Raw genomic sequence first — 24,221 nt, 5'->3', positions numbered from 1 at the left:
TGGAAACAGGATTTCATTAGTAAAGTATTCAGAGAAGAACTGGAAATGTTGGGTTTTTAAAACTGGTACAGAAGTACAAATACTTCAAAAACTACAAAATGACAAAGCTGTAATACTGAGTGGATGACGTTTTCTGTGTCACTTACAGATGGGTTTTTGGTGAGTCCAACTTCTTGGCCACACAAGGTTAATACATTCACCAACTTCTCACGAGTTCGCTTCTAAATAGTGAGGCAAACGACACAAAAATAAAACGTAAAACAACATTCAAATTAAAGTCAAATATAAACAATTCAGATAAAATAACATAAAAAGAAATAAAATATCAAATCAAGGAATTGTATCAGAAACAGGCATGATTTATCAGTTGATACCTGTGAGGACTGTGGTCGTTTCCAGCTGACAGGTACCAGCACGTGGTTGCTTTGGTAGGAGCCTGAGGACGTAGAGGAGGTGCTGCGTGTCACCGTAACCACTCCTTGATTCTTACCATCTTGTCTTGGAGAACCGTGAAGCTCATCATACCGTCGACCAATCACCGGCGTCTGAAACACACAAAGTCACGCACCATTTAAGCTCAGGGATTTCACGTCTGCTCTTTGCCTTTCATGTCATGAGCTCCTCGCCCAGGAGTCTTCATTCCAGCACATTTCCTTTGCTAGCATCAAGCTGCCGCCTTTTTTCGATGGTCCAGTTCCTTGTAGTGAATATTTGGAAACAGAAACTTTAATAAAACAAGCCAAATAAGCTTGAGGGGATGTCAGGATTTCCCTTATTGAGTTCACCTGCCCTTAATTCCTGTAAAATCCTTTCTGCTGGGATGTATTGGAGCTTGTTTTGAGTTTCTTGTCAGTTTTGAGTTTTTTTCCCCTACTGTCTCACCCACTTGCTAGAGGCTAAATACGTCCCTGAGGTATTTGACAGCGGGCAGAGGAGTCTGCTTTTTAAGACTGGAGGCTCTGGATGCAAAGCGCCGCAGCCGGAGTGACATCATTTCCTGGAATTCATGCACTACACAAATAGCTCCCTGTTTGGTTCCCACACTTTAATGAGACCAGATCATTCTTATTCTCTACACGTTTGGAACAAAACACTAACCTTTAGAGTTTGGAATTGAAACAAATGTCACTGTGAAATAATAATGAAAAAGGAATGTAAATAAGTTAGTGAAGTAAGAGTTTGGCACATAGTGTGAAATAGTAAGCTTTGTCAGTGAACCACTAAATACTGGTGTCTTCTATGGGTTTGTCCACATTTTCCAAGGTGGAGTCTTGTATTTTTTATGTTTTTTTTTTCATAGAGTACACCATGCACAAAAAAACAGCATTGTGATTATTATTATTATTAATAATAATAATAATAATAATAATAATAATAATAAGGGGCGGCAAGGTAGTTCAGTGGTTAGCACTATCACCTCACCTTGCTGGTTTGAGTCCTGGCTGGGTCAGTTGGCATTTCTGTGTGGAGTTTGCATGTTTTCCCCGTGTTCGCGTGAGTTTCCTCCAGGAGCACTGGTTGCCCGCACAGTCCATAGACATGTAGCATAGTTGAATTGAATAAGCTAAATTAGCCATAGTGTGTGTGTTTAAATGAGTGTATGGGTGTTTCCCAGTACTAGGTTGCGGCTGATCTATATATGAAGCTAGACTGAATGAAATAGTATTAATAAAAATTAGTAAAATTGATTAATTTAAAAACAGTAATAATTAAAGTACTACTACAAATAATAATGTTTTTTTTTCATGTATAGCATGAATGTGTCCAATTAAAAGCAAAAAAGTAAAAAAGTCAATTTAAATATTAATGACAATGATACTACGACCACTATTTTAATAATAAAATAATAATAATAATAATAATAATAATAATAATAAAGTAGTACTAAAGTAGTAAAGTAGTAGAAATTAAGGTATTTAATAATAGTACTAATTGAAATTCTACTACTACTACTATTACTACTACTACTACTAACAAAATAATAAAATTAATAATAATAATAATCATAATTTTCTAGTCTAGGACACTAAGTGTGTGCAGTTAAAACCAAAAAAGTAAAAAATGGCAATTTAAATATTAACAACAATGATATTACTACTACTAAGTTTAATATTAACAACAATAATAAAGTAGAAAAAATTATGGTCTTTTATAAAAGTTATAATTGAAATACTACTATCACTACTACTACTATTAATGATAATAATCATAATAATATTTGTCTTGTCCAGCAATTTGAGTGTGTGCAATTAAAATAAAAAAGTCAATTAAATAATAATGACAATGATACCACTACTAATATTTTAATAGCAGTAATAATAATGATAATAATAATAATAATAATAATAATAATAACAACAATAATAATAATAATGAAAGAATGTAGTAAAAATGACGGTATTTAATAATAGTAATAATTAAAATATTACTACAAAAAATAATAATAAAAAACATAATTTTTTTTGTCCAGAAAAATGTCAATTTCAAAAGTCAATTTAAATATTAACGACAATAATACTACGACCACTACTACTACTACTTTTATTAATAATAATAATAATAGCAAAAATAAATAAATAAAGAAGTGATAAAGTATTAATAATAATACAAAAAATGTTTTAAATTGTTTTACACTCTTAGATTTAACAGTATTAGAAAGCACTTTGAGATTGTGTGCATCTAAAACCATCATACACATTGAAATGCTACTACAGATAACAAGAACAACAATAACCTTTCTTGTCATGAAATATTTCTTTCCCGTGTGTGAAATATATGAAAAACCCCAAAACATTGTTTAAAGACATGTTAAAAAACATGTTTAAAGTTATTTTTAGCTCCTTCAAAATCTCCACCCTTTTCCTAGTTTCCAGTCTTGTACACTCATTCTCTTAACCAACCTTAAGAGGTGCATCCTGGGATGTTTTTTCACAGCACTGAAGTAGACTACATTTGACTGCTACAAAACTAATTTCAAGCATTTAATATTTTATAAAACAAGAAGAAAGTGTGTTGTATATTGTACAATGATAATTAAAAAAGACAGACATAAAGAAAAGTCCCACCTCTGAAATGTCAAAGTGAAAGTCGAGGGTCTTTCCAGGCAGGGCTTTGGAGGGAGTGTCCCAAACACGTCTGACATCCACAGAGGATGAGTTACTCTGTGGGGATGAAGGCGAAACCAAACTAGCAGAGCGGGAGACCACCAACTTTAATATGTTCAAGGCTTCCTTCCAGTGTGTAGTCTAAAGTCCCAGAAACAAACACAAAACAGAATCGAGTTAATCCTCAAAAGACGCTTTCAGAAGCATGCTCACCTGCCAAAAGCATTACATACAGTCAATCCATCTTCAAAAGCAGTAGCCGTCTCTTCTTCTGCCGAAATAAACACTGGAGGGAAGCAGCAGACTTTGCTTTGAGGCCACACTGAAGGCCTCAGTAATGTGGACAGCAGCCAATAGGACTGACTGTTTATAGACTGCTGCTGGGTGTGCCTTTGGATTTATAGCTCTGGCACAAGTTTCTTTTTCTTTTTTTTAATTCGTACTTTTCTTTACTCCCTCTAAAGGAAGGGTTGAGAGATGGAAAACCAGTGGTATTACCTTGAATGTATGACAGCTTCTGTGAATGCTGTAAAATGCCATTATGTCATGAGTAAGTTTAGACTGGATTATATCAAGCAGATACATGTAATTACTGAGACTAATTTTAGAAATAAATATTTATTTGGTGAATAACTACAGGGGACAAAATCATTGCAAGTGTTTGATTCAGTTGAATTTGGGTAAATTTGACTCTTTTACTGCATGTGTGTATTTAAATGTTTTAAATAACATTGGTGAAAATGAATGTCAAACTATGGGTAAAATAATATTCATTGCTCGGTGTAACCTATTTATGTAAACTATGTAAAAGTAAACAATCTATTATGGATATGTACCCCTGTATACATTTCTGGAGAGCACAAAATACGACCCAGGAGCTCCGTTTTTTTTTTGCAGTTTTTGTTTTTTGCGAAACCACCAGAGGCCGCTATGTATGCGTTTTCAGATCTCAAATTTCTCTCACGAGTTCAAATCATGCCTGTTGTTCTTGCATAAACGCACCAGAGGCCGCTGTCAACTGACTGGCCAACCAATCACCCCACCTATTCACTTCCCTAAACCCAACCAATAGTGTTTTCAAAAGCAATCCAGAAAAAAAAGCTGCATGGTTTTTACAACGTTTTCAGATCTCACCACATTATCACCCTGTTATTAACTTGTTTATTTTATTTTTTTGCCTTTGGTTTTTGTTTTACCTGCTTTCTGGAACTGTTCCTCGCCGGACTCGAACCCATCATAAGTGTCAACTCCGCTCTGTGTCTCAAGTTCACCACCGTATGCGGTGAGCCACCGGGCAAACTGGTAACAGCAGGGCTTAACTTGTACGGGAACAAGCCACATTCGGAACCTCTGAAATCTGATTCGGCACCTTATTTTGCCAATCCGCCTCCTCACCGGCACCCTCTCCGGCACATCTTCACCCTCTTCGTCCACAACGACGTACAAATTTTCGTTCGCAACACCTCTTCCTCCTCTGGTACCATGCTGGATCCATAACCCCGGGTCCTCGCAATTTACAAATTAAGCACTGAGTAACAGTGGAAAAGCCGTTCACATGGAGGTAAGTAGTCAGATGGTAGCGCGAAAAGAAACAGAAGCTGTCGCCAGCATAATACCGATCTGTAGTGTTCGTTTAAAAGACAAAATGAAGCCATACGTACCTCTGGCTACATAATTTACGCTCTCCAGAAATGTATACGGGAGTACATTTTCACAATGAGCCTGTGTTGAAAGTATAATTTTATTATTTAATAAATTAATAAAAAACACTGTGCTGGTAAATGGGTAAAACCAAGTGCTTTGAGGGGTTGTGGCAAATTCTTAAGATTAAAAATTACAATTTTTAAAATTATAAAAATAGTTTGTTTTTGTGGGGGCTGTGGTCCTTAAATTGAGATGTTTAATATGTCATAACATTTTTCATGTTTTTAATATATATAACAAGTTTTATGTTTATGTTTGAAAAATAACTGTTACACTTATTGACATTTTAGTCTGTGAACTATTAGTAACCTATGGTAAAAATGCATTAATGTCTTTTTTCTTGTCTTCCTTTTTGCTCAGAAAAAAAAAATAAATGAATGAATAAATTAATAAATATTCGGAGCAACAAATCATGAAATAAATGGTTATGTGATCTTGCAAATATTCACACCTGAACGAACTTCTCTATGGTTGTAAGAACCTCCATGTTGAAGAGTTTGGCTTGAATACCACTCAGGTCCATGTGACTCAACAGACTGTAGATGATTTGCAGAAGAGTCTGTTGCATGCTGGGTAATCCTTTCTCCAGCAACTGTTTACAAAACACAAAATGCATTAGAAATGTGTGTGTTCACATTCCTATACATTCATCTCTTGCTTATGAATACTTTTTCTCCCCACCTCAGTCATGTAAGTAACCATGCTGAGTGTGCTGTCGCTGAAAGCTTCATGCAGGTATCGGCACACCACGTTGACCCAGGAGAAGCAGTCTCGTGTATAGGAGTGTGTTTTGTAGAGGGTCATCACATGGGCAAGGTTGGACAGCTTGGAGTTCTTTTCCTCAAGGCAAATCTGTCAATCAAAATAACTTACTGTTAGCAAACATGGTGCGGTAAATCATATGATAAACACTACAAAAAAAACGCTTATCTAAGATTATTTTGTAAGATTATTATGATTGATTTAAAATTTTGTATATTTTTTCTTTCTTCATTGGTAAAGTGTAAAGTTAGGTATTTTACCTGTTTTCATTTTTAATAAATATATGTGGAAAATGTGTATGTATGTGTATTCCTGATTTCACTCTTATAATAATAATAATCTTGTTTTAAGTTCAAATGCTTTGGCTCATTTAAAGACCAAATATATAATGAGAATTCTTAAGTAAGAGGAAATCTCCTGGTAAGTAACTCTAGTTTTACGACCATTTCACACAAAATTATAACATACAAAACATACTGTTTAATAAGCAATTAACAGGCTAGTTTTAAAATAATTAGACAAAATACAGTGATATTTTGTGGAGACAGGAAGATGCTCTGAGATGTTAAAAAGCTATAAACAAATTAGTTTAAAGATAATTAGACAGAATACAGTGTGTTAATGCTTAATTTAAGCACTTGTTTTCTTTACTAAAGCCTACCCAGGTAGCAAAGAATTCTGGCCCTGATTTAGCAAAAATCTAGCTCTGCAGGCATTCATCCGGCACTAGCATACAGCATGTGGGCCAAACATGACCTGGGTTTGGTAGCACCGTCTTTAAGATGGCACACAATACTTGGGCCAGATGTAAAATGTTGTATTTGGCCCAGATGCTAATAATTGATATGTGGGCCATGTAAGTGGCCTATCTTGACCCACATTTAAAATACTTTTTTATTATTTTCAAATAAAGAAAAAAAAATTCTACCAATCATGTCGCGTCCAGAAAAAGCATACCCATAGCATGCCTAAAGTGCAATGGTTAACTTGGCTGAGACTTGACCCAGACATGGTCCACGTTTGGCCCTTCTCTGGAAGCCAGACTCGGTCCAGTCATGTACCGTACTTCACTACGGCATGTGGGCCAAGCAAAAGCTGATTGTATGGGCCAGAGCTGGGCCATAGATATTTTGCTATCTGGGTAGTCAAGTCCACATAGCAAAATCTTTTTTTCAAAGATTCTTCTTTCAAGAAATCTTACCGAGTGTATTTACAGTATCTTACTGAACATGCAGATTATTTGACTTGTTTCTGGGCTGCATATTCTGAAATAATTCTTATTTTTCTCATATTTAAGTGGATTTTCTTTTTGCAGTGAAGTGTTAAAGTGCATTTCAACGTAACAGGAACAGACCTGGGAAATTCTCTCAGCCACATCCTTACAGAATTGAGAAGGTGAGTCGAAGTGTAACACAAGATGAGGAATGAGGCAGAGGACATTCAGTGGGAAACCTGAAGAGTAACAGAAGTTTAGAATTTAAAATTCTGCTTATAATAAAGAATGAATGTGAATTTGGCATTAGAATTATAAAGGTCTACCTATGGCCTGTGAGGTGTCCACCACTGGCAGACGTGAGACAGGTGTGAGCTGGCTGAAAAGCTCTAAAGTCAGTTCTGTAGTGTTTGCAGAGGTGAATCCTTTCAGGAGCAATTTCTGAAGACCTGTGAAATCCTTCCATTTCAGCTGGAGCTGGATCTTCTCCAGCTTTTCTTTGTATTCCTGCTTATCCAATGAAATGTGGCCCAGTAGTTTCCCCAACAGCCTGAGGGACATCTGGTACTCAAACTCAAAGTCTGACTCCATGAGTGACACCACTGCCCAAAAGATGGTGGCCAGCAGGTTGTGAGGATGGTTGGCGTTGGTTGGGTCGGTGGAGACTACGTTGTCCCTTGAGGAGGATGAGGACAGGGATCGAAGCTTGGAAATGTTGCTCTGATGATGGTGGATGCGGTCTAGGGTGGCGCTCCGAGGAACATCAGAAGAACGCTCAGCCTCACCAAAACGCTTGGGTACGGAGTAGCTACGCTGGTGGCGTATTCGCTCTGATGCCGTAGCTGATCCTGGAATCAGCTCTAGTTGACTGGTGCTTTTACGGTTCAATGTTAACTTGCCACTGGATGGAAGATCTGGTGAAGATGCCCTACAAGGACACAGAATGATCAACAACAGGAAATAAAACATCTCAGACATTTAATGTGAATATTAAAAGACTCCTTAACCTTATTCTTAGTCAAACATCCTGCCCACAGACTGAATTATGATGCATTATGCACACAAAATGTCATCATATTTGTCACAATCACCAGCGACCTAATCCTTACAGATCGCTGGTAAACTCACAGATCGCATAAAACTATAAATCCACGGGTATATGGACTACAAGATCCAGTCATGCACTGCACACTCACACATGTTCCAGTTTGCCATTGCTAGGACTCACACAGCTGAAGCTGCTCATGGACTGATTACACTCACATATATACAGCTCACTCTGACCTTATTGCTGTCATTGCTGTCTTGTTATACCGATTGTGAACATTATGACGCGTTTTCACCTTCTGTGTTTGTACCTTGCTTTGTTTTGTTTGTTTATGTTGCTTGCTGCCTGCCTTTTGACCATCCGCCTGTTTTATGACCACAAATCTGAATTGTCTGTATACATCTGTTTGCTCCTGTGTTGACTGTTGCTTGCCTGACTATTCTCCTAATAAACCCTGCAATTGGATCAGCACTCCCTTTGTCAGCATCCGCTTTACATTACAATATTATTGGTTTTATGTTTCTCGAAGACGTTCTATATTCATTCTGTATTCTAAAAAAGCCACTCTGACCAAACATCTCATGTTTACAACCTAGAATGTGTATGTTTAACAGGAATGAATGAACAATTGAATGCATGTTGGTCTGTTATTTTACAGACATTGGTAATATTTTCGCACCTCTAAACATGATGGTAAAAAAATATGTTTCTAGTGCCTCTATATAACACAAAAGTGTGCTATGCATGTTATAATATATATATTTATATATTTTTACCAATTAAAATGCCTTTTAGTCAAATTCTAAATGTTTCATTTTTATGGGTTTACCATTGTACTTACCGTAGTATGACGAAAAAGTCATTGTTTTTCAGACACTCAGCTAGATTATCCACCACTGACTCAAGAGTGAGTAGAAGCTCCATGACATATCCCTGCAAAGAAGATGCGTAATGAGTTGAATCAATCCTTAAATAAAAAAAAGTGTCATTATGGAGCCAGAACCTCACCTGAACCTCCTCTCCGTGCTCCCCGACCACCTCAACTAATCGTGAAAGCAGGTCAGACACAGCCAAGGCTGAAAGTGGCTGCCGCAGAGCTCTGAACACCTGGAAGGAGCGTCCAGCGTAATGCCTGGAGGAGCTGCACAGAGCCATCTGTAACGCCACTTCACTCAACTGCTGCTCAAGCCGAATGTCTGCAAGCAAACACACAAACATACATTTAAAAAACAGCAATATGATGTCCTGTAAAAGTTCACTTTTTAGTCACCATTTACACACTCTCAAGTGTTTGCAAACATTTCTGAGTTTCTTTTATCAGTTAAAGTACAAAATAAGATATTTTGAAGAATGTTGAAAGGCGTTAGCCATTGATATACTTTGGCAGTGGGAGGCTACTGATTTGCAAGATTCTTCAATATTTTTCTTATGTTCAACAGAGGTATATGGTGACTTAATGATGATGATGAACTATCCCTTTAATGTAAATAAACCCTGGAATAACTTAAGACATACTTTATAGTATGTGACTTACCCGATTTGGACTCTTTAAAAACCGACACTACATGCCGCAGGAAGTTGGTAAGCTGCTCAGTGCTCTTTGACTGTGGATTTTTAGGAGTGATGTCTTCATGGCTCCACAATGGTCCAAAAGGCCTAAACAAACCAGGGCAAATATCTGTATAACTCTTTGATATGCTTTAAATGTAAGTCTAATGACAAGTAAAGCCACTTTTACCTTGAAAGAAGTGTCATACACTCCTCAGCCACTTTATTAGGTACAACTGTTAACTAATGTTAATATGAAACTAATCAGCCAATTACATGGAAGCAACTCAATGACTTTAGGCATGTAGATGTGGTCAAAAACATCTGTTGGAGTTCAAATCAAGCATCAGAATGTGAATGATTTAAGTGGTTAATGTTTTTTGTGCCACACAGACTGCTTGAAATCTTAACAGGATTTACCAGGAATTTTATGCACACCCACCCATATGTAGGGTTTATTGAAGACTTTGAAGACTCCTGGCAGATAAAATAAAACGGGGCTATAATTCACATGAGCTCATCAAATATTGGACAAAGAGAAGATCGGAAAAAGTTTGCCTAGTTTGATGAGTCTCAACTACACTTCAATAGTCTCCACAGTCACCTGTTCAAATCCAATAGGGCATATATGTGATGTGTTGGAACAGCTTATAATAAAGCACCATGGAAGTTCAGTCAACAAACCGTCAGTATCTGCATGGTGCTATCATATCAAGTTGGACCAAAATCTCAGAGTAATTTTCAGCACCTTTTTGAATCCAACTTGGTACTATATCAAGATGTACCTAATAAAGTGGCTGGTGAGTACATGTTTTGTCTTGGGGATAAAACCGCCACTAGATGGCGAACTATGCCACAAGATAATATTTTCCTAAAACCACAAGTTTTGTTTCTTAAAGAGATAGATTCAGTAATCTTTTACTCCCTTTCCCTTTTTTTCTCTCTTCTGTTAAACACAAAAGAAGAGATTTTGAAAAATGTTGGAAACCTATAACCATTCACTTCCATAGTATTTGCTTTGTTCCACTGTAGAAGTCAATGGTTACAGGTTTGCAGCTTTCTTAAAAATATCTTCTTTTGTGCTCAACAAAAGAGAAACTCAGAATTTTTGGAGCCACTTGAGGGTGAATAAATGAAATAAATGGAGTAGATATTCATTTTTGGGTGAACTATCACTTTAAAAAAAATTTGTAGTGTGTAAAAGATGAGGTTAGTTTCAAATAGCTCTGCTCAATCAAACTAATTAAAAGTACAGACAACAATTGCTGCTTGTGAAATATTATAAAAATGCAGGATAGACACCTTTCAGAAAGTTAAATGAGAAAAAGTATGAATCCATAGCAAAGAGAAAGAAAAAAATATTGATTTTCATTTATCTGGTTCATAAAGACCTGTTCACACAATCAGAATAAGTAGTTTTGTTCACTGTTCACTTATTCCAATCTGACTACTTTTATCTGTTAACCATGGCTGTTTGATTAAGTATTTAATAATCTAAATACTTTCATCTTAAAACTAGAAGGGAATAAAATAGCGGTATGTTATTACTATATGTCAACAAAATAAGTTGTAGAGAATGAACATAACAGTGCATAACATGTCTTAAACATGACATTTGAAAACCAAATTGGAATTGTCTGCAGTGTGAACACAGTCTGAAAGAACCAAAACCAACACCGACACCAGATGCCCTTAAAATCCGCATAACATTGAGAAGTACTGGGATGAAGACTGATGAAATACAACATACAAGTCAGTAATATCCTGAGTGAGATCAGATGCAAGATGTGTCAGATGTGTCATTTCCTGAATCAGTTCCTGAACAGCTCTGGAATAGTCAGACCATTCATTTCAGTTACAATGAAGGTAAACTGAAATAACTCTGTAACTGTAAATGGTTTAGGAACACTGTAGAGGATTTAGGGTCCCTGTTAAAATGGCTTATTACTTTATTCAGTATAATAAAAATCTTTCAGCAATATTCCGCTTATCATAATGTGTTTAAATCATAAACATTCACTCTATTATCGTTAAACTTTACAATCAATTCACAACTGTGGAACTGCACATAATATGTGGAATATGTCTCATATTTTTAACTGAAATGTGCTAAAAAAAAATTAGATAATGGAATTAATGTCAAGCAAAAAAAAAAAAAACATGCAAAAAGTGACATGGGCATTTGTATAGCACATTTCCCACAAGCAGCTAGTTTCAGTTTTCATGTAAATAAATGTTTGGAACTTGACATATGCAAAAAAGAAAATGCCACTATAACTTTAGTTTGTTTTTACTCAAATTTTTTCAGCTTAAACTTGATTCCAACATGCGGATTTGCTGATACAAAATACATTTTAAAAGGTAATTTTAAATATATGACATACAATTGCTAAAAAGTCTGCCAAAGTCTTTATTATTTCTTCCTTGTCTTTATTATCACTTAATTTTCTCTATTATTGACTAATTGAATTCACAATAATCATTTCTTTATCATTTTAAGACTTCTTTGCTATTAAAAAGCTCATATTAATAAACTCTTATTTATTAAAACAGTACTGTAAAGGACATTTATCTGGCTGAGGATAACTGTAGGTTTTGTGCACCTGGTAGTGAGGAACTCGATGAGTTTGCTGCTCTTCTCATCATCTTCAGTGCTGCTCTCCATGTTCTCCATCTCTTCTTGCGTCAGATGAGGGAGGTTGGAGCTGCTGCCGCCGAGGCTCAGGCTGGACGAGGTGGAGGACGAACTCAGGCCTGAATCTGGCACCGGAGAGGCTTGTCCATTTCTCAAAAAGTCCACACCACCTGAAAACAACACACAGGTTGAGTGAAATAGTTTGGGAAGAATAATCTCTGCAGTTGATTTTATATTCCTGAATGAGCCAATGCCATGTGGTTTGAAGAGTAGGGCGGGTATACGAGATTGGTCTGAAATACGGGAGACTTCCGGGAAAAACGGGTGTTGGCAGGTATGGATTTAAATAAATTGAATGAACTAAATTGGCTGTAGTGTATGAGTGCATGTGTTAATGCGAGAGCTATTGGGTGTTTCCCAGGACTGGGTTGCAGCTGTAAGGGCATCCGTTGCATAAAACATATGCCGGAATAGTTTGCGGTTCATTCCACTTACACAATATTTAGGGAATGTTAAAAAATGTTTCTTGGTAGGTCTAGTAGGTCTCAGTAGGTCTATATCCCACTTTTTTGTACTGTGTTTGTTTGAAAATTTATTTGGTCTTGTAACACTTTAACTTTCTAATTTATTTTTGATTTATTCTTTTTTTTTTAAATATAATAAAACAACAGACGTCACAGTGGCGGAACAGGTAGCACGATCGCTTCACAGCAAAATGGTCGCTGGTTCAAGCCTCAGCTGGGTCAGTTGCCGTTTTTTTGTGGAGTTTGCATGTTCTCACCATGTTCCCCTGGATTTCCTCCAGGTTTTCCAGTTTGCCCCACAACTCCAAAGAGATGAGCTATAGGTGAATTAGGTAAGTTAAATTGGCCGAATTGTATGTGTGTGAATGAGTGTGTATAGGTGTTTCCCAGTGAAGGGTTGCTGCTGGAAGGGCATTCGCTGCGTAAAAACAAATTCTGGATAAGTTGGCGGTTCATTCCGCTGTGGTGACCCCTGATTATTAAAGGGACTAAGCCGAAAAGAAAATAAATGAATAAATGAATGAATGAATTTGTTCAGCAATAATATTACTTTTATGGCAAAAAATAAGTCAGTTTCCTGGTCTTTAAAGTAAAATATCTCAACATAAACTTTTCATATAAAGTTCTGCACAAAATGTATTTGATCTTCAAACCAATTGCTTTTCTACTTTTATTCTATTTTTCCTTCTTTTAAATATAACACCTCTCTTATTTTGTCTCTCGCTTTGATTAGTTCTAGTGTACCTATTTGTAAATCACTTTGGGAAAAAAGAACATCTGCCAAATGATTAAATGTAAATCAAGAACATTAAAGAAGAATGCTGTTATGCTGTTATGTCTGGGGCTGTTGAATGGCATCTTATCGTCATTATTTTGTCTCTGCCTAGACATGCATTAAACATTGAGACCACCCTCTAGTGTAAACCAGCGTCCCTTGTGTCCATTCGATGGTCCTGTCGGAGTAAAACGATAGAAATAAGGCATAGGAATGCTCTAATCAGAGGTTTAGATGCTCTGTGTAAACATAATTGTTTTTGGCTGCACTTCCAGAAGTTGTTCTTGTACCGATAAGAAATGTGGCCCTCCACCCCTCCACAGGATTTCAACATGACTGCGCTTTCCAAAGCCATGTGTCAAATACCAAAGCCAATGAGTAAGTGTTCAAGATAAACAGGATTTATGAAATGTTGCTACATTGGTCTTGTTGTAGGCAGAATTTCATAAATTTGAATAATATGATAGAAATTGTCAAAATATTTAGCATTATGTTTTGCCTTAATTTGTAGGCCTAATGTTACAGTAAGATGGAAAATTAATTAAGGTGCATCATAGTTTAGCAGCACTCATTCAAATGTTATAAATATGTAAGCATCATTTTTGGTAAATGTTTTTTTAAAGTATAAATTCATTTTAGTTAATCACATTTGATTATATTATGAATTTTTAAACCTGTTGTAGTTCTATCCTTGGTTGGAGTTAGCACTGAAACTACTAATCAAAGAACAAAAATAAAACAAAAGATAAAATAAAATAAAAGACAATAATTCTGAATAAAATAAAAATAAAACAAGACATAAAGAACAATGAAAATAAAAGAAAAAAAGAAAAATGAGAAGAACAATAAAATAAAATAAAACAAAAGACAAAATAAAATAATATAAATTATACAATAATTAAACAATAAAAATAAAACAAGACATATAGAACAATCAAAATAAAATAAAACAAAAGATAAAATGGACGTCACGGTGGCGCAGTGGGTAGCACAATCCCCTAACAGCAAGAAGGTAGCTGGTTCGAGCCCCGGCTGGGTCAGTTGGCATTTCTGTGTGGAGTTTGTTTGTTCTCCTCGTGTTTGCTCAGGGTGCTCTGGTTTGCCCCACAGTCTAAAACCATGTGGCATAGGTGAATTGAATAAGCTAAATTGTCAGTAGTGTAAGTGTAAATAAGAGTGTATGAGTGTTGCGGCTGAAAGGGCATCTGTTGCATAAAACATGCTGGATAAGTTCATTTGGCTGTGGCAATCCCTGATTAATAAAGGGACTAAGCCAAAAAAAACAAAACAAAACAAACTAAGTAAAATAAAAATAAAATGAAATGAACAATCAAAAAAATAATGCAAAAGACAAAATAATACAATGCAATAATTTAAAAGACAAGAAATATAAAACAAGACATATAGAACAATCAAAATAAAATAAAACAAAAGACTAAGTAAAAGAAAATAATTCAAAGTAAAAGAAAAAACAAAACAAGGCATGTATATAAAACAAAAGTAAAGAAAAGAAAAGAAAAATAAAATAAGAACAATCAAATAAAAAACAAAAGACAAAATAAAATAATGCCATAATTTAAAATATAAGAAAACTAAAACAAGACATATAGAACAATCAAAATAAAATAATGCAAAGTGAAAGAAAAAAAACAAAGCATTTAAAAAAATAAAACGAAAAAGAAAATGAGAAGAACAATCAAAAAAAGAAAAGAAAATATCTGATAAAATAATACAACAATTCAAAATAAGAAAAATAAAACAAGATATATAGAACAATCAAAAGAAAAGAAAAGAAAAGAATTCAATGTAAAAAAAATAAAAAAGTCTTATTTATCTAAAAAAATAAAATAACTACCTGTGTAGAAATCAGGCTGGTAGAAGGGTTTGAAAGTCAGGCTCTTGTTGCTGTTGGCATCTCTTGTGTTTAGCAGAACAGAGGCAATGAGGCTGAAATTGTTGTTGCAAGATAACGTGATGAGAAGGTGCAAAAGGAGCCTCTTACAGTGTTCAAACACCTCTGGCCGAAAGTGATCCATACCTTTAAAAAAAAGCCAGATCATCAAAGTCAGAGGCTTACATTTGTACCTAAATTTATCATCTATTCCCCAGGTCCATGGAAGGTTTAAACAGGAATATCTGGTTATAAAAGTTTTTGAATCTTTTATTTCTAAAACCTGAATAATCTTCTTAATCTACAGGGACACAAATATTCCACATATTTCTAAATACTAATAATAATCATTTGTTCATCATCCTACATGCACAAAATAAATAAGCCACAAGACATATTCAGATGCAATAAGTCAGATGAGAATAGACATGAAAGGTATGCTTTAATAGTCTAAAAAATACATATATTTTAAAAAGATCTTCTTTAAAAGTTAGTGTACATTTCTATACTGTCTAATTGACAGACTTGGACAGTGAATCTAAAAACAACAACAACAACAAAAACAGCAAAATAGTTACAATTAAAAATGAAAAAGAAATAAAGTAGAATACTATAGATTTACTTAAAATTATGGTGGCTTCTTCATAGTAACTGTGCTTAATATAAAATAAAATACAAATGTATAAAATAAAATAAAATACCAACTAATAAAACAAAATAAAATGAATACAAAATGAAACAAAATAAAATAAATTAAAAAACCATAAAACAACTTAAAATAAAATACCAATTAATAAAACAAAATAAAATTAATAAAAAAAACATAAAACAACTTAAAATAAAATACCAACTAATAAAACAAAATAAAATTAATAAAAAAAAACATAAAACAACTTAAAATAAAATACCAACTAATAAAACAAAATAAAATGAATACAAAATAAAACAAAATAAAATAAATAAAAAAATCATAAAACAACTTAAAATAAAATACCAATTAATAAAACAAAATAAAATTAATAAAAAAAACATAAAACAACTTAAAATAAAATACCAATTAATAAAACAAAATAAAATTAATTCAAAATAAAACAAAATAAAATTAATTAAAAAAACCATAAAACAACTTAAAATAAAATACCAACTAATAAAACAAAATAAAATGAATACAAAATAAAACTAAATAAATAAAAAAAAACATAAAATAACTTAAAATAAAATACCAATTAATAAAACAAAATAAAATAAAATAAATTAAAATAACATAAAATAAATTAATAGAAAAAAAATAGAAAAAAATAAATTAATAAAATTAAAATCCTCTGAATACTAAAAACTATATTGCAGTTGGTCCAGTCTATATGTTTAGGATATATCAGCTACTGCTTTCTCTGAAAATATAGCTGTCTTAGAAAGCCACATAGTTTCATATAGTCATAAGACACATTTAGGGATGCAATAGGTGAGATGAGATTAGATAATAAAATTACAAAAGCAATTCCATTTGGGATATAAATACCATGCACTACAGTCAAAGTAGCACTTTTCATCTGTGCACACCTGGATCAAGCATTTAAGCTTTAATCTAGAAACTCTAATCCCTGAAAAAATGGCCTAAATTGTGTTGAAAACACAACTGACCAAGAAAACAGGCATGGAGCAGCAGAGGGAGATGAAGAGCCCAGTCCTCCTTCACGCTGTGATCCACAACCAGTTCCGTCATGAACATCACTGCAATGTTACTCCTGTGATAAGCAAAAAAACACACACTGGTATTTCAGTAGATGAACCAAAGCACATACCAGCAATGACCTTTCAAAAAGGACAGAACATATTCACTGCTGTGTGACAAAAAACATTTGTTAAAGAAGGTATGCTGGTTGTGGTATTATATTGATGATGGCCATTGTTAGCATATTTCCCAAGTAGATGTTAGAGAAGTACACTGGTGATGTGTTATCACATTTTGTTCGGGTCAATGGGACTATGACGACAGCACTGAAGCTTCTGATCATCCATTTTCCATGTCTGATAATTGCAGAGTGACATGCTTAAATATTTCAGGATTACGTAATGCGCAGGTCTGATAAGAGTCACATTTTATGATGAGAGATTACATTAACATGAGTGAAACTGTAGTGTTTTAATAGCCATTGATAAAATAAAATAAAATAAATAAAAATTAAATTAAATTAAATAAATTTAAATTAGAATTAAACAAAACAAAACAAAATTTTATTTAATTAAAAATTTAAATAAAATAAACATAAAACATAAAATCAAAAATACAAATAAAATAAACATGCAAATAAAAAAAATATGCAATTTCCTGGTGTATTTTTTTGGGTTAACCATATTTACATATTTGCAGCATTCACTAGTGTAGACAAGACTGAAAATTTTTTTTATAAAAAATTATTTAACATATAAAAAACCTTTATTAACCTATTAAATCAAATTAAATTAAATTAAACTTTTCTCAGAATTATAAAAACGAAAAAGAAAAAACTTCCAATGTAAAATGATTCAATTTGTGCAGGTTTACCATAGTGGGACTATTCATTAGACTAGCATAAAATAAAACATAAAAAATAAAAATTTAAAAACTAAGAATATATTTGTTTCAAAAAGGAAGGAAATTTGTAGTATCCATGTAAGATTATGTAATGTCCTAGTGTGTTAGTGCAGGGTTACCATATTTACTGTACATAGTCACAACATTCACTAGAGTAAACTAGACTAAGTAAAAATTAAATAAATAATAATTCAATAATTAATAAATAATAAAATAAAATTTTAAATAAAATAAATCTTTTCTCAGATTTGTAAAAAAAAAAAAAAAAAAAAAAAAAAAAAAAGAAGAAAATACTTCACTGTAAAATGATTCAATGTCCTGGCGTGTTTGTGCAGGTTTACCATAGTGTGGCTATTCATTAGACTTACATAAAACAAAATATAAAATAAAATAATATGTAAAAACTTGCTTTAAAAATATATAAAAAGAATGATAAGAATTAAAATAAATACAATGCAAAACTCTTCTCAGAGTTCTAAAAACTAAGAAGAAATTTGTTTTCAAAAAGAAAGGAAAATTCTAATGTTCCAAGTATACATGTAAGATTATGTAATGTCCTGGTGTATTTGTGCAGGGTTACCATATTTACATAGACACACTATTCCCTAGAGTAGACTAGACTGAAATAAAAAAATAATAAAACATAAATTAATAAACAAAAACAAAAAAAAATATTACTATTTTGATGTTGATATTAATAAAATAAAATACAAGACAAAATAAAAAATAATACTATATTTCAAAATATAGATAAAACAAGACATAAAGAACAACAATGTAAATTATTAATAATAAAAGCAATCAAAATAAAATAAAACAAAAGACAAAATAAAAGAACATAATACAAAAGAAAAAAATGAAACAAAGCAAATATAAAATATAAAATAAAATAAAATAAAATGTGACCTGTGAAGGGGTCCTCGTGGCGTGACTGTTTCGGGCAAATAGTCAACCAGTGGTGCCCAGCAGCCTCCATTAACAGGCATGGGAAGAGGAAGTGGCTGATTGGTTTCCAGCACACTCATAAGCCACATGGCATACGGTGGAATCGGCTCACCTGCAGACCAAGCAAACAGGGTCAAAACAACACGCTCTCCCTGACAGCTATGCCTTTCATGCATGAGACTGGCAATAAAACTGGAATTTACCCTCAAAGCATGATAGGTATGTAGACAGACAAACTCCATAACTGGCATGCCTCAAGCCTAATGAAATCACGCTCCAAAAACATTAAGTTAAAGCTATTTCAACCTGAAACTTATTACCTGAGCTGGCTATCAGAAATAACTCAAATTCTATGCAACAAGACGGTCTAAGCTGTAAAAAAAACATCCTTGGGCCAGAACTGTCTCAACATCCATGGCCAAAGCAGGAACATAAAACTTCAGACTTTGCTCAGAAGCTCTTCTACTGAGCTACTGTTTTTTTTTTCCCTCAGTCTGTTGGGTAATAATGTTCACTCACTCTTTTCCTCGTCATAGGAGCCTCCAGAACTGCTGCTGTAGCGAGACTCCAGGCGGTTGTGTGCTCGCAAGATGTTGCTCAGCCTTCAGTAGACAGAAGAAATATTACTTTTATCACTGAGTGTTTTACATTTGACCTTCATTATTATTGGCAGATTTGTTAAATATGAACAAAGACAGCTTTATTATTTTAGCAGTAAAAAAGTATAGTAAAGTTGACTTTAATTAGCATAATTAGGTTTGATAGGCGTAGGTTTGCACCCCCCGCCAAAAAAGGGAAAAAATAAGCTGCCATTAATTATATAACTATTAAAATATATGAATCCTCTCTTCATTTAATTTATTAAGTTATATTAAATAGTTTAATGTTAAAGGAATGTTTATTAACCGATAAAGAGTTAAAAAAAGAGTTAAATAAAAAAGTTTGTTTTAGCCATAATGCAAATGAAACTTGTCTCATATATTAGTGTTAATGAAAGATGGAGCACAGGCTGTAGTTTTTTTTGACAAAATGTTTCAACCGAAATTTGACATGCTACTCTGAGAGATCAGGAAAATTGGCAGGCATCATGTTTGTATTGTCACAATTAACATTAGCTGTTTATTCTGCAATTAGTTTTCAGGGCATTTTATGCACCAACTCTATTAGCCTGCTATAAAGTTAGACTGCGTTAAAGCATGGAAAAACATGAGCATTAAAGGCATTATCATGATGGACTCATTCAGTAGCGAACTTGAGTTTACAGTATGTGACAAACTTTTCGTTAAAAAAATGCTTCTTTTGTCCACTTTTTTTTTCACTTGTGTGTGTCACACACCTTAATATTGACAGCGTGCTAATATTGACAGCATGATTTTTAAGCGAATTAAATTATTGGTGGGGACATTTCAATAGATGGTGGATGTTGGTGGGGATGAGTTCCCTTCGTCCACGCTAAATCTACGCCCCTACATATTTACCATAATTAAGTTAACCTAGCAGTTCCAATTTACAACTGGTTTATTTACTTATGTAAGCAAATTATTGTTTTTAAGGCAGCTAGTTACTTTTTTCAGCTAACCTTTAATTTTAGCAAAAAAAGAGGACAAACAATTATAAATAGCACAATCCCATCAAAAAAAATCATTGTTATATTCTGCAATTATTGGCACCCTATGCATTCTAATGAGAATTTTTTTAAGTATATTACCATCGATATTTGTGCCTGTGGACCATGAAACCTTATTATGCAGCATGCAATTTTTTGTTGCAGTAACCAAGAGTAAATTGTCAAATTATTGATTTTTCCTTTTTGCCAGAAATGATTACAATTTTGGGTAAAGGCAATATTACATAAACCTTCATTCATTCATTTTCCTTCAGCTTAGTGTCTGATTTATCAGGGGTCACCACAGTGAAATGAACCACCATCTAGTGTTGTCAAAAGTATTGAATTTGGTACTGAAATTTTAAAAAGGTCTATTTCTCCAGTGGCATGTATATGTGTTTGCACTCAGTGAACAGCAGTGGAGTTGATCACAGTCTTTTTTTGAGCATGTGAACACAATGGCCAATCAGTGGAGTTTAAGTATGCGCTCAACATCGCTGAAATATTAGCAGTAAATAGATGTTGATTAGTGCTGAAATCCCAGTATCTTGACAATGCTACAGCCAACTACTCTGGCATATGTTTTAAACAGTGCATGCACTTCAAGCCGCCACCGAAAACCAAGATGGGATTTTACTTAAACTTCTTTTGTATATTTCCAACTCTAAAACAATAAAAACTGAACTTTTGATGGCGTCACAGTGGCGCAATGGTTAGCATGATTGCCTCACAACAAGAAGGTCGCTGATTTGAGCCCCGTCTGGGTTAGCATTTCTGTGTGTAGCTTGCATGTTCTCCCCGTTTTTGCGTGGGTTTCCTCCGGGTACTCCGCTTTCCCCCATAGTCTAAAGATATGTTGTATAGGTGAATAGAACAAATGGCCGTAGTGTATGTGTCTGAATGCAAGAGTGTATGGGTGTTTCCCAGTGTTGGATTGCAGCTGGAAGGGTATCCGCTGAATAAAACATATGCTGGATAAGTTGGTGGTTCATTCCGCTGTGGCGACCCATGATTAATAAAGGGACTGAGCCAAAAATAAAATGAATAAACTTTTGATTAGCAATGTTTATTGCTAAGCACTTTACCTAAAAAATTACAGACAATTTTCCCCGTTTTTTTTTTTTTTTTTCAGATTTTCAAATAGTTACATCTTGAACTATACTAAATTGGCTGTAATGTGTGAATGGGGGAGTGTCAGGCTGTTTCCTAGCATTGAGGGTTGTACTCTCAGTACTGGGTTGAGGCTAGAAGGGTATCTGCTGGTAAAACAATTGCATTAAGCTGGGTAATTGGTGGTTAAGCAGGGATTAAGCCGAAGGAAAGTGAGTAAATGAGTGTACTGTCTCTACAAACTATACAGTAAAAAAAACTTTTTTATTCAAAAAACAACAACAACAAAAAACTGGTTTCATGGTGCAGAATTACATTTTACATTTATAAATACGCCTGGGTGGCTAGAAGCAGGAAACCATGACTTTAAAAGCACAGCAAACATGCAAAATATTGCATCAACGTCAAACTGTAATACATGACCCAAAAAAAAAACCTACATTAATAGAGAGTGTAAGGGAACATATGCAAATCATGTGGTTTGAAGGAAATACCTGTCATCACATTCCTTTGTGATTGGTGAATCATCTGCATCAGGGATGTTTTCCTGGCAACACACCAATGTTTTGCTACTAGAAGGTGGACCTTTAGAGAGAGATATATTATTAGCAAAGCATGAGTCGTGTGATTTTACAGTACCAGTTCACTCTTTGCTTTTTATGTCTTCATGTATGTATGTTTTGTCTATGACAAATTGTGCGTATATTTGAAGTCTTTATGCGCCAAAATCCTGCATTTGTTTAAATAAAAATGCAGTAACAGTAATAATGTCAAATAATATTCCTGTCAATCTTTATTTTCTAGTTTAATGTATTTTAAAATGTTAATTATTTCTGTGATAATAAAGCAGCCATTGTTCCAGTCTGTCACATGATCTTTCAGAAAGCATTGTAATATGCTGATTTGATGCTAAGTAATGTTATGTAATGTTTCATATTATATTAATGTATTATTATTATTATTATTATTATTATTAATTATATTATTATTATTTATCAATGTAAAAAAAAGTTGTGCAGCTTCATTTTGTTATTTTTAATATTATTTCCCTTGTTTCTATAGATACACATTGGCTTGCTGACTATGTTCACCTGTGTCTGGTTTATTTACTCACTATCTCAGGTTCATGAGCCAGTATTAATTTCGCTGTTATTTTTTACTGAAATCAAATGATCAATGCTTTTAAATAAGAACTGAGCACAATGTTTTAAACGCGCACACAACTTTTCTTTATGTTGAGTAAGGCTTTGCATACCAGAAGAGGTGGTGACAATTTTACTTGTGGCTGAAAATCGGTAGAATGGAGGATTGTCACAGTGCACCACTACAGGATTCACAGGATCCGTCTGCTGAAGTTCATAAAGCAGCTCCTCCATGGTTTGCATGGTGTTGTTGCGACACAGGTAGATCACCACCTTCTTAATCTGAGCATAGGAATAAACCAACAATCCATATACTCAAATCTGGCAATTTACCTTTGGCAATTTACCATCTTAAAACAAATGACCTGCTTATTAAACACAACATAACATAACATAACATAACATAACATAACAAAACATAACATAACATAACATAACATATTGTAACATAACATAACATAAATCTGGCTTACATGAGGCAGGAGAGAGGTGTCACTGCTGACCCCACATAAGCTGATGAGGAACTGCAGCACGGTTCGTAGGTTATTAGTCCATCGTTCATTACTGACTAGAGCGTTCCACGCATTCTCCATTTCAGCACCAGGGACATCATCTCCATACTAGCACAGACAAAAACACACAACTCAACATGCAGCATTTACACTACAGGTCACTTTTTATTACAATTTAAAATAACTTTCAATAAGTTTCTTATTGAATGCCCCTTTAAAGGGGTGGTCCAGAGTGTATTTTTAAAGTTTGGTTGATTTTATAAGATGCAAAGCAATGTGTGCTTATGCTTAATTTGTTAAAAATCATGTTATGTTTTCATATATCTTACTCAGCTAACATGAAAACGACTGTCATATTTTCTAGTCTCTCTGAAGGGCCTGCCCTCAAGAGCTCTGATTGGTCAGCTAACATAATGTGCAGTGATTCGCGGATCGGCTCCACGTTTACCAGGATGCATCATGCCCCTACAAGCACCCATTTTTGTGCTGTGTAAAAACTTTCAGTCAGAGTAGCTGGTCAGACTAACCTCACGCCTGCTCTCTAATATAAAATCTGACTAGTGTCTTTCACATATATTCGGAAAAAGCATGTTTAAGTAATATGAAATGTTCACATATCTTTCGTGAGTTCGTTATTTGAGATGTAGAACGCAGGGAAAGTGGCCACTTAAAGAGACACTGCAGTGCTGGTGAAGATTGTGCGTTCAAAGTGATTTGATGGATAAATATGGATTTGTAGCTAAATTGTTAATGGTGCCACAGAGCATTTCCCATTGTTTACATTCTTGTTTATGTCCTTGCTACAACATACCATTAACGCTAGACATTATGTATGTAATGATCCATTTTAACAAATAAAAATACTTACAGGTTGTGGCTTACAATCCACAGCTTGATCTATTATAGTTGGAACTACTATTTCTTTGATGACTTTTAGCTTAATCCAGCACTGAAATGCTAGAGCTATATCTCTTTTTTATAATTCTCTGGAGCATAATTAAAATCAAACAGTAAATACTTCTCTCTTTGTCTAATGCCCTTTGGAAGCTCAAATACAGAAACAGAATGAGCTCTGTGGAAATAACAGTGTTTGGATGGCATTTTAGCTTTCTCTGCTATAACATTAC

At 34.0% G+C, this 24,221-nt stretch overlaps 1 protein-coding gene across 15 annotated transcripts in view; it reads right to left on the bottom strand.

Moving 5' to 3' along the window:
* frya (furry homolog a (Drosophila)) overlaps window positions 1–24,221 on the bottom strand; it is a 132,409-nt gene that overhangs the window by 20,629 nt on the left and 87,559 nt on the right. For 12 of the 15 annotated variants that reach the window (XR_012390916.1, XR_012390917.1, XM_068213764.1 and 9 more), the window contains exons 33-50: window positions 23,056–23,202; window positions 22,696–22,864; window positions 21,935–22,025; window positions 19,244–19,326; window positions 18,686–18,836; window positions 16,846–16,949; window positions 15,169–15,351; window positions 11,983–12,184; window positions 9,366–9,487; window positions 8,840–9,027; window positions 8,673–8,764; window positions 7,110–7,711; window positions 6,925–7,022; window positions 5,490–5,660; window positions 5,260–5,400; window positions 3,066–3,245; window positions 375–545; window positions 147–221 (exon numbers count right to left, since the gene is read on the bottom strand). Coding sequence is in view for 13 of the 15 variants with exons in the window: in XM_068213764.1 (XP_068069865.1) it covers window positions 147–221; window positions 375–545; window positions 3,066–3,245; window positions 5,260–5,400; window positions 5,490–5,660; window positions 6,925–7,022; window positions 7,110–7,711; window positions 8,673–8,764; window positions 8,840–9,027; window positions 9,366–9,487; window positions 11,983–12,184; window positions 15,169–15,351; window positions 16,846–16,949; window positions 18,686–18,836; window positions 19,244–19,326; window positions 21,935–22,025; window positions 22,696–22,864; window positions 23,056–23,202 (2,970 nt within the window). In the remaining 2 variants the exon portion in view is untranslated. Of the gene's footprint in view, window positions 1–146; window positions 222–374; window positions 546–3,065; window positions 3,246–5,259; window positions 5,401–5,489; window positions 5,661–6,924; window positions 7,023–7,109; window positions 7,712–8,672; window positions 8,765–8,839; window positions 9,028–9,365; window positions 9,488–10,547; window positions 11,208–11,982; window positions 12,185–15,168; window positions 15,352–16,845; window positions 16,950–18,685; window positions 18,837–19,243; window positions 19,327–21,934; window positions 22,026–22,695; window positions 22,865–23,055; window positions 23,203–24,221 lie in introns of those variants that run through there. The other 3 variants (XM_073923803.1, XM_073923801.1, XM_073923802.1) reach the window with 1 other exon arrangement.

Source organism: Danio rerio, chromosome 15, assembly GCF_049306965.1.
Source record: "Danio rerio strain Tuebingen ecotype United States chromosome 15, GRCz12tu, whole genome shotgun sequence".
Classification (NCBI taxonomy): domain Eukaryota; kingdom Metazoa; phylum Chordata; class Actinopteri; order Cypriniformes; family Danionidae; genus Danio; species Danio rerio.
Note: the sequence above shows the minus strand (reverse complement) of the source record. Positions and strands in the feature narration are given on the sequence as shown.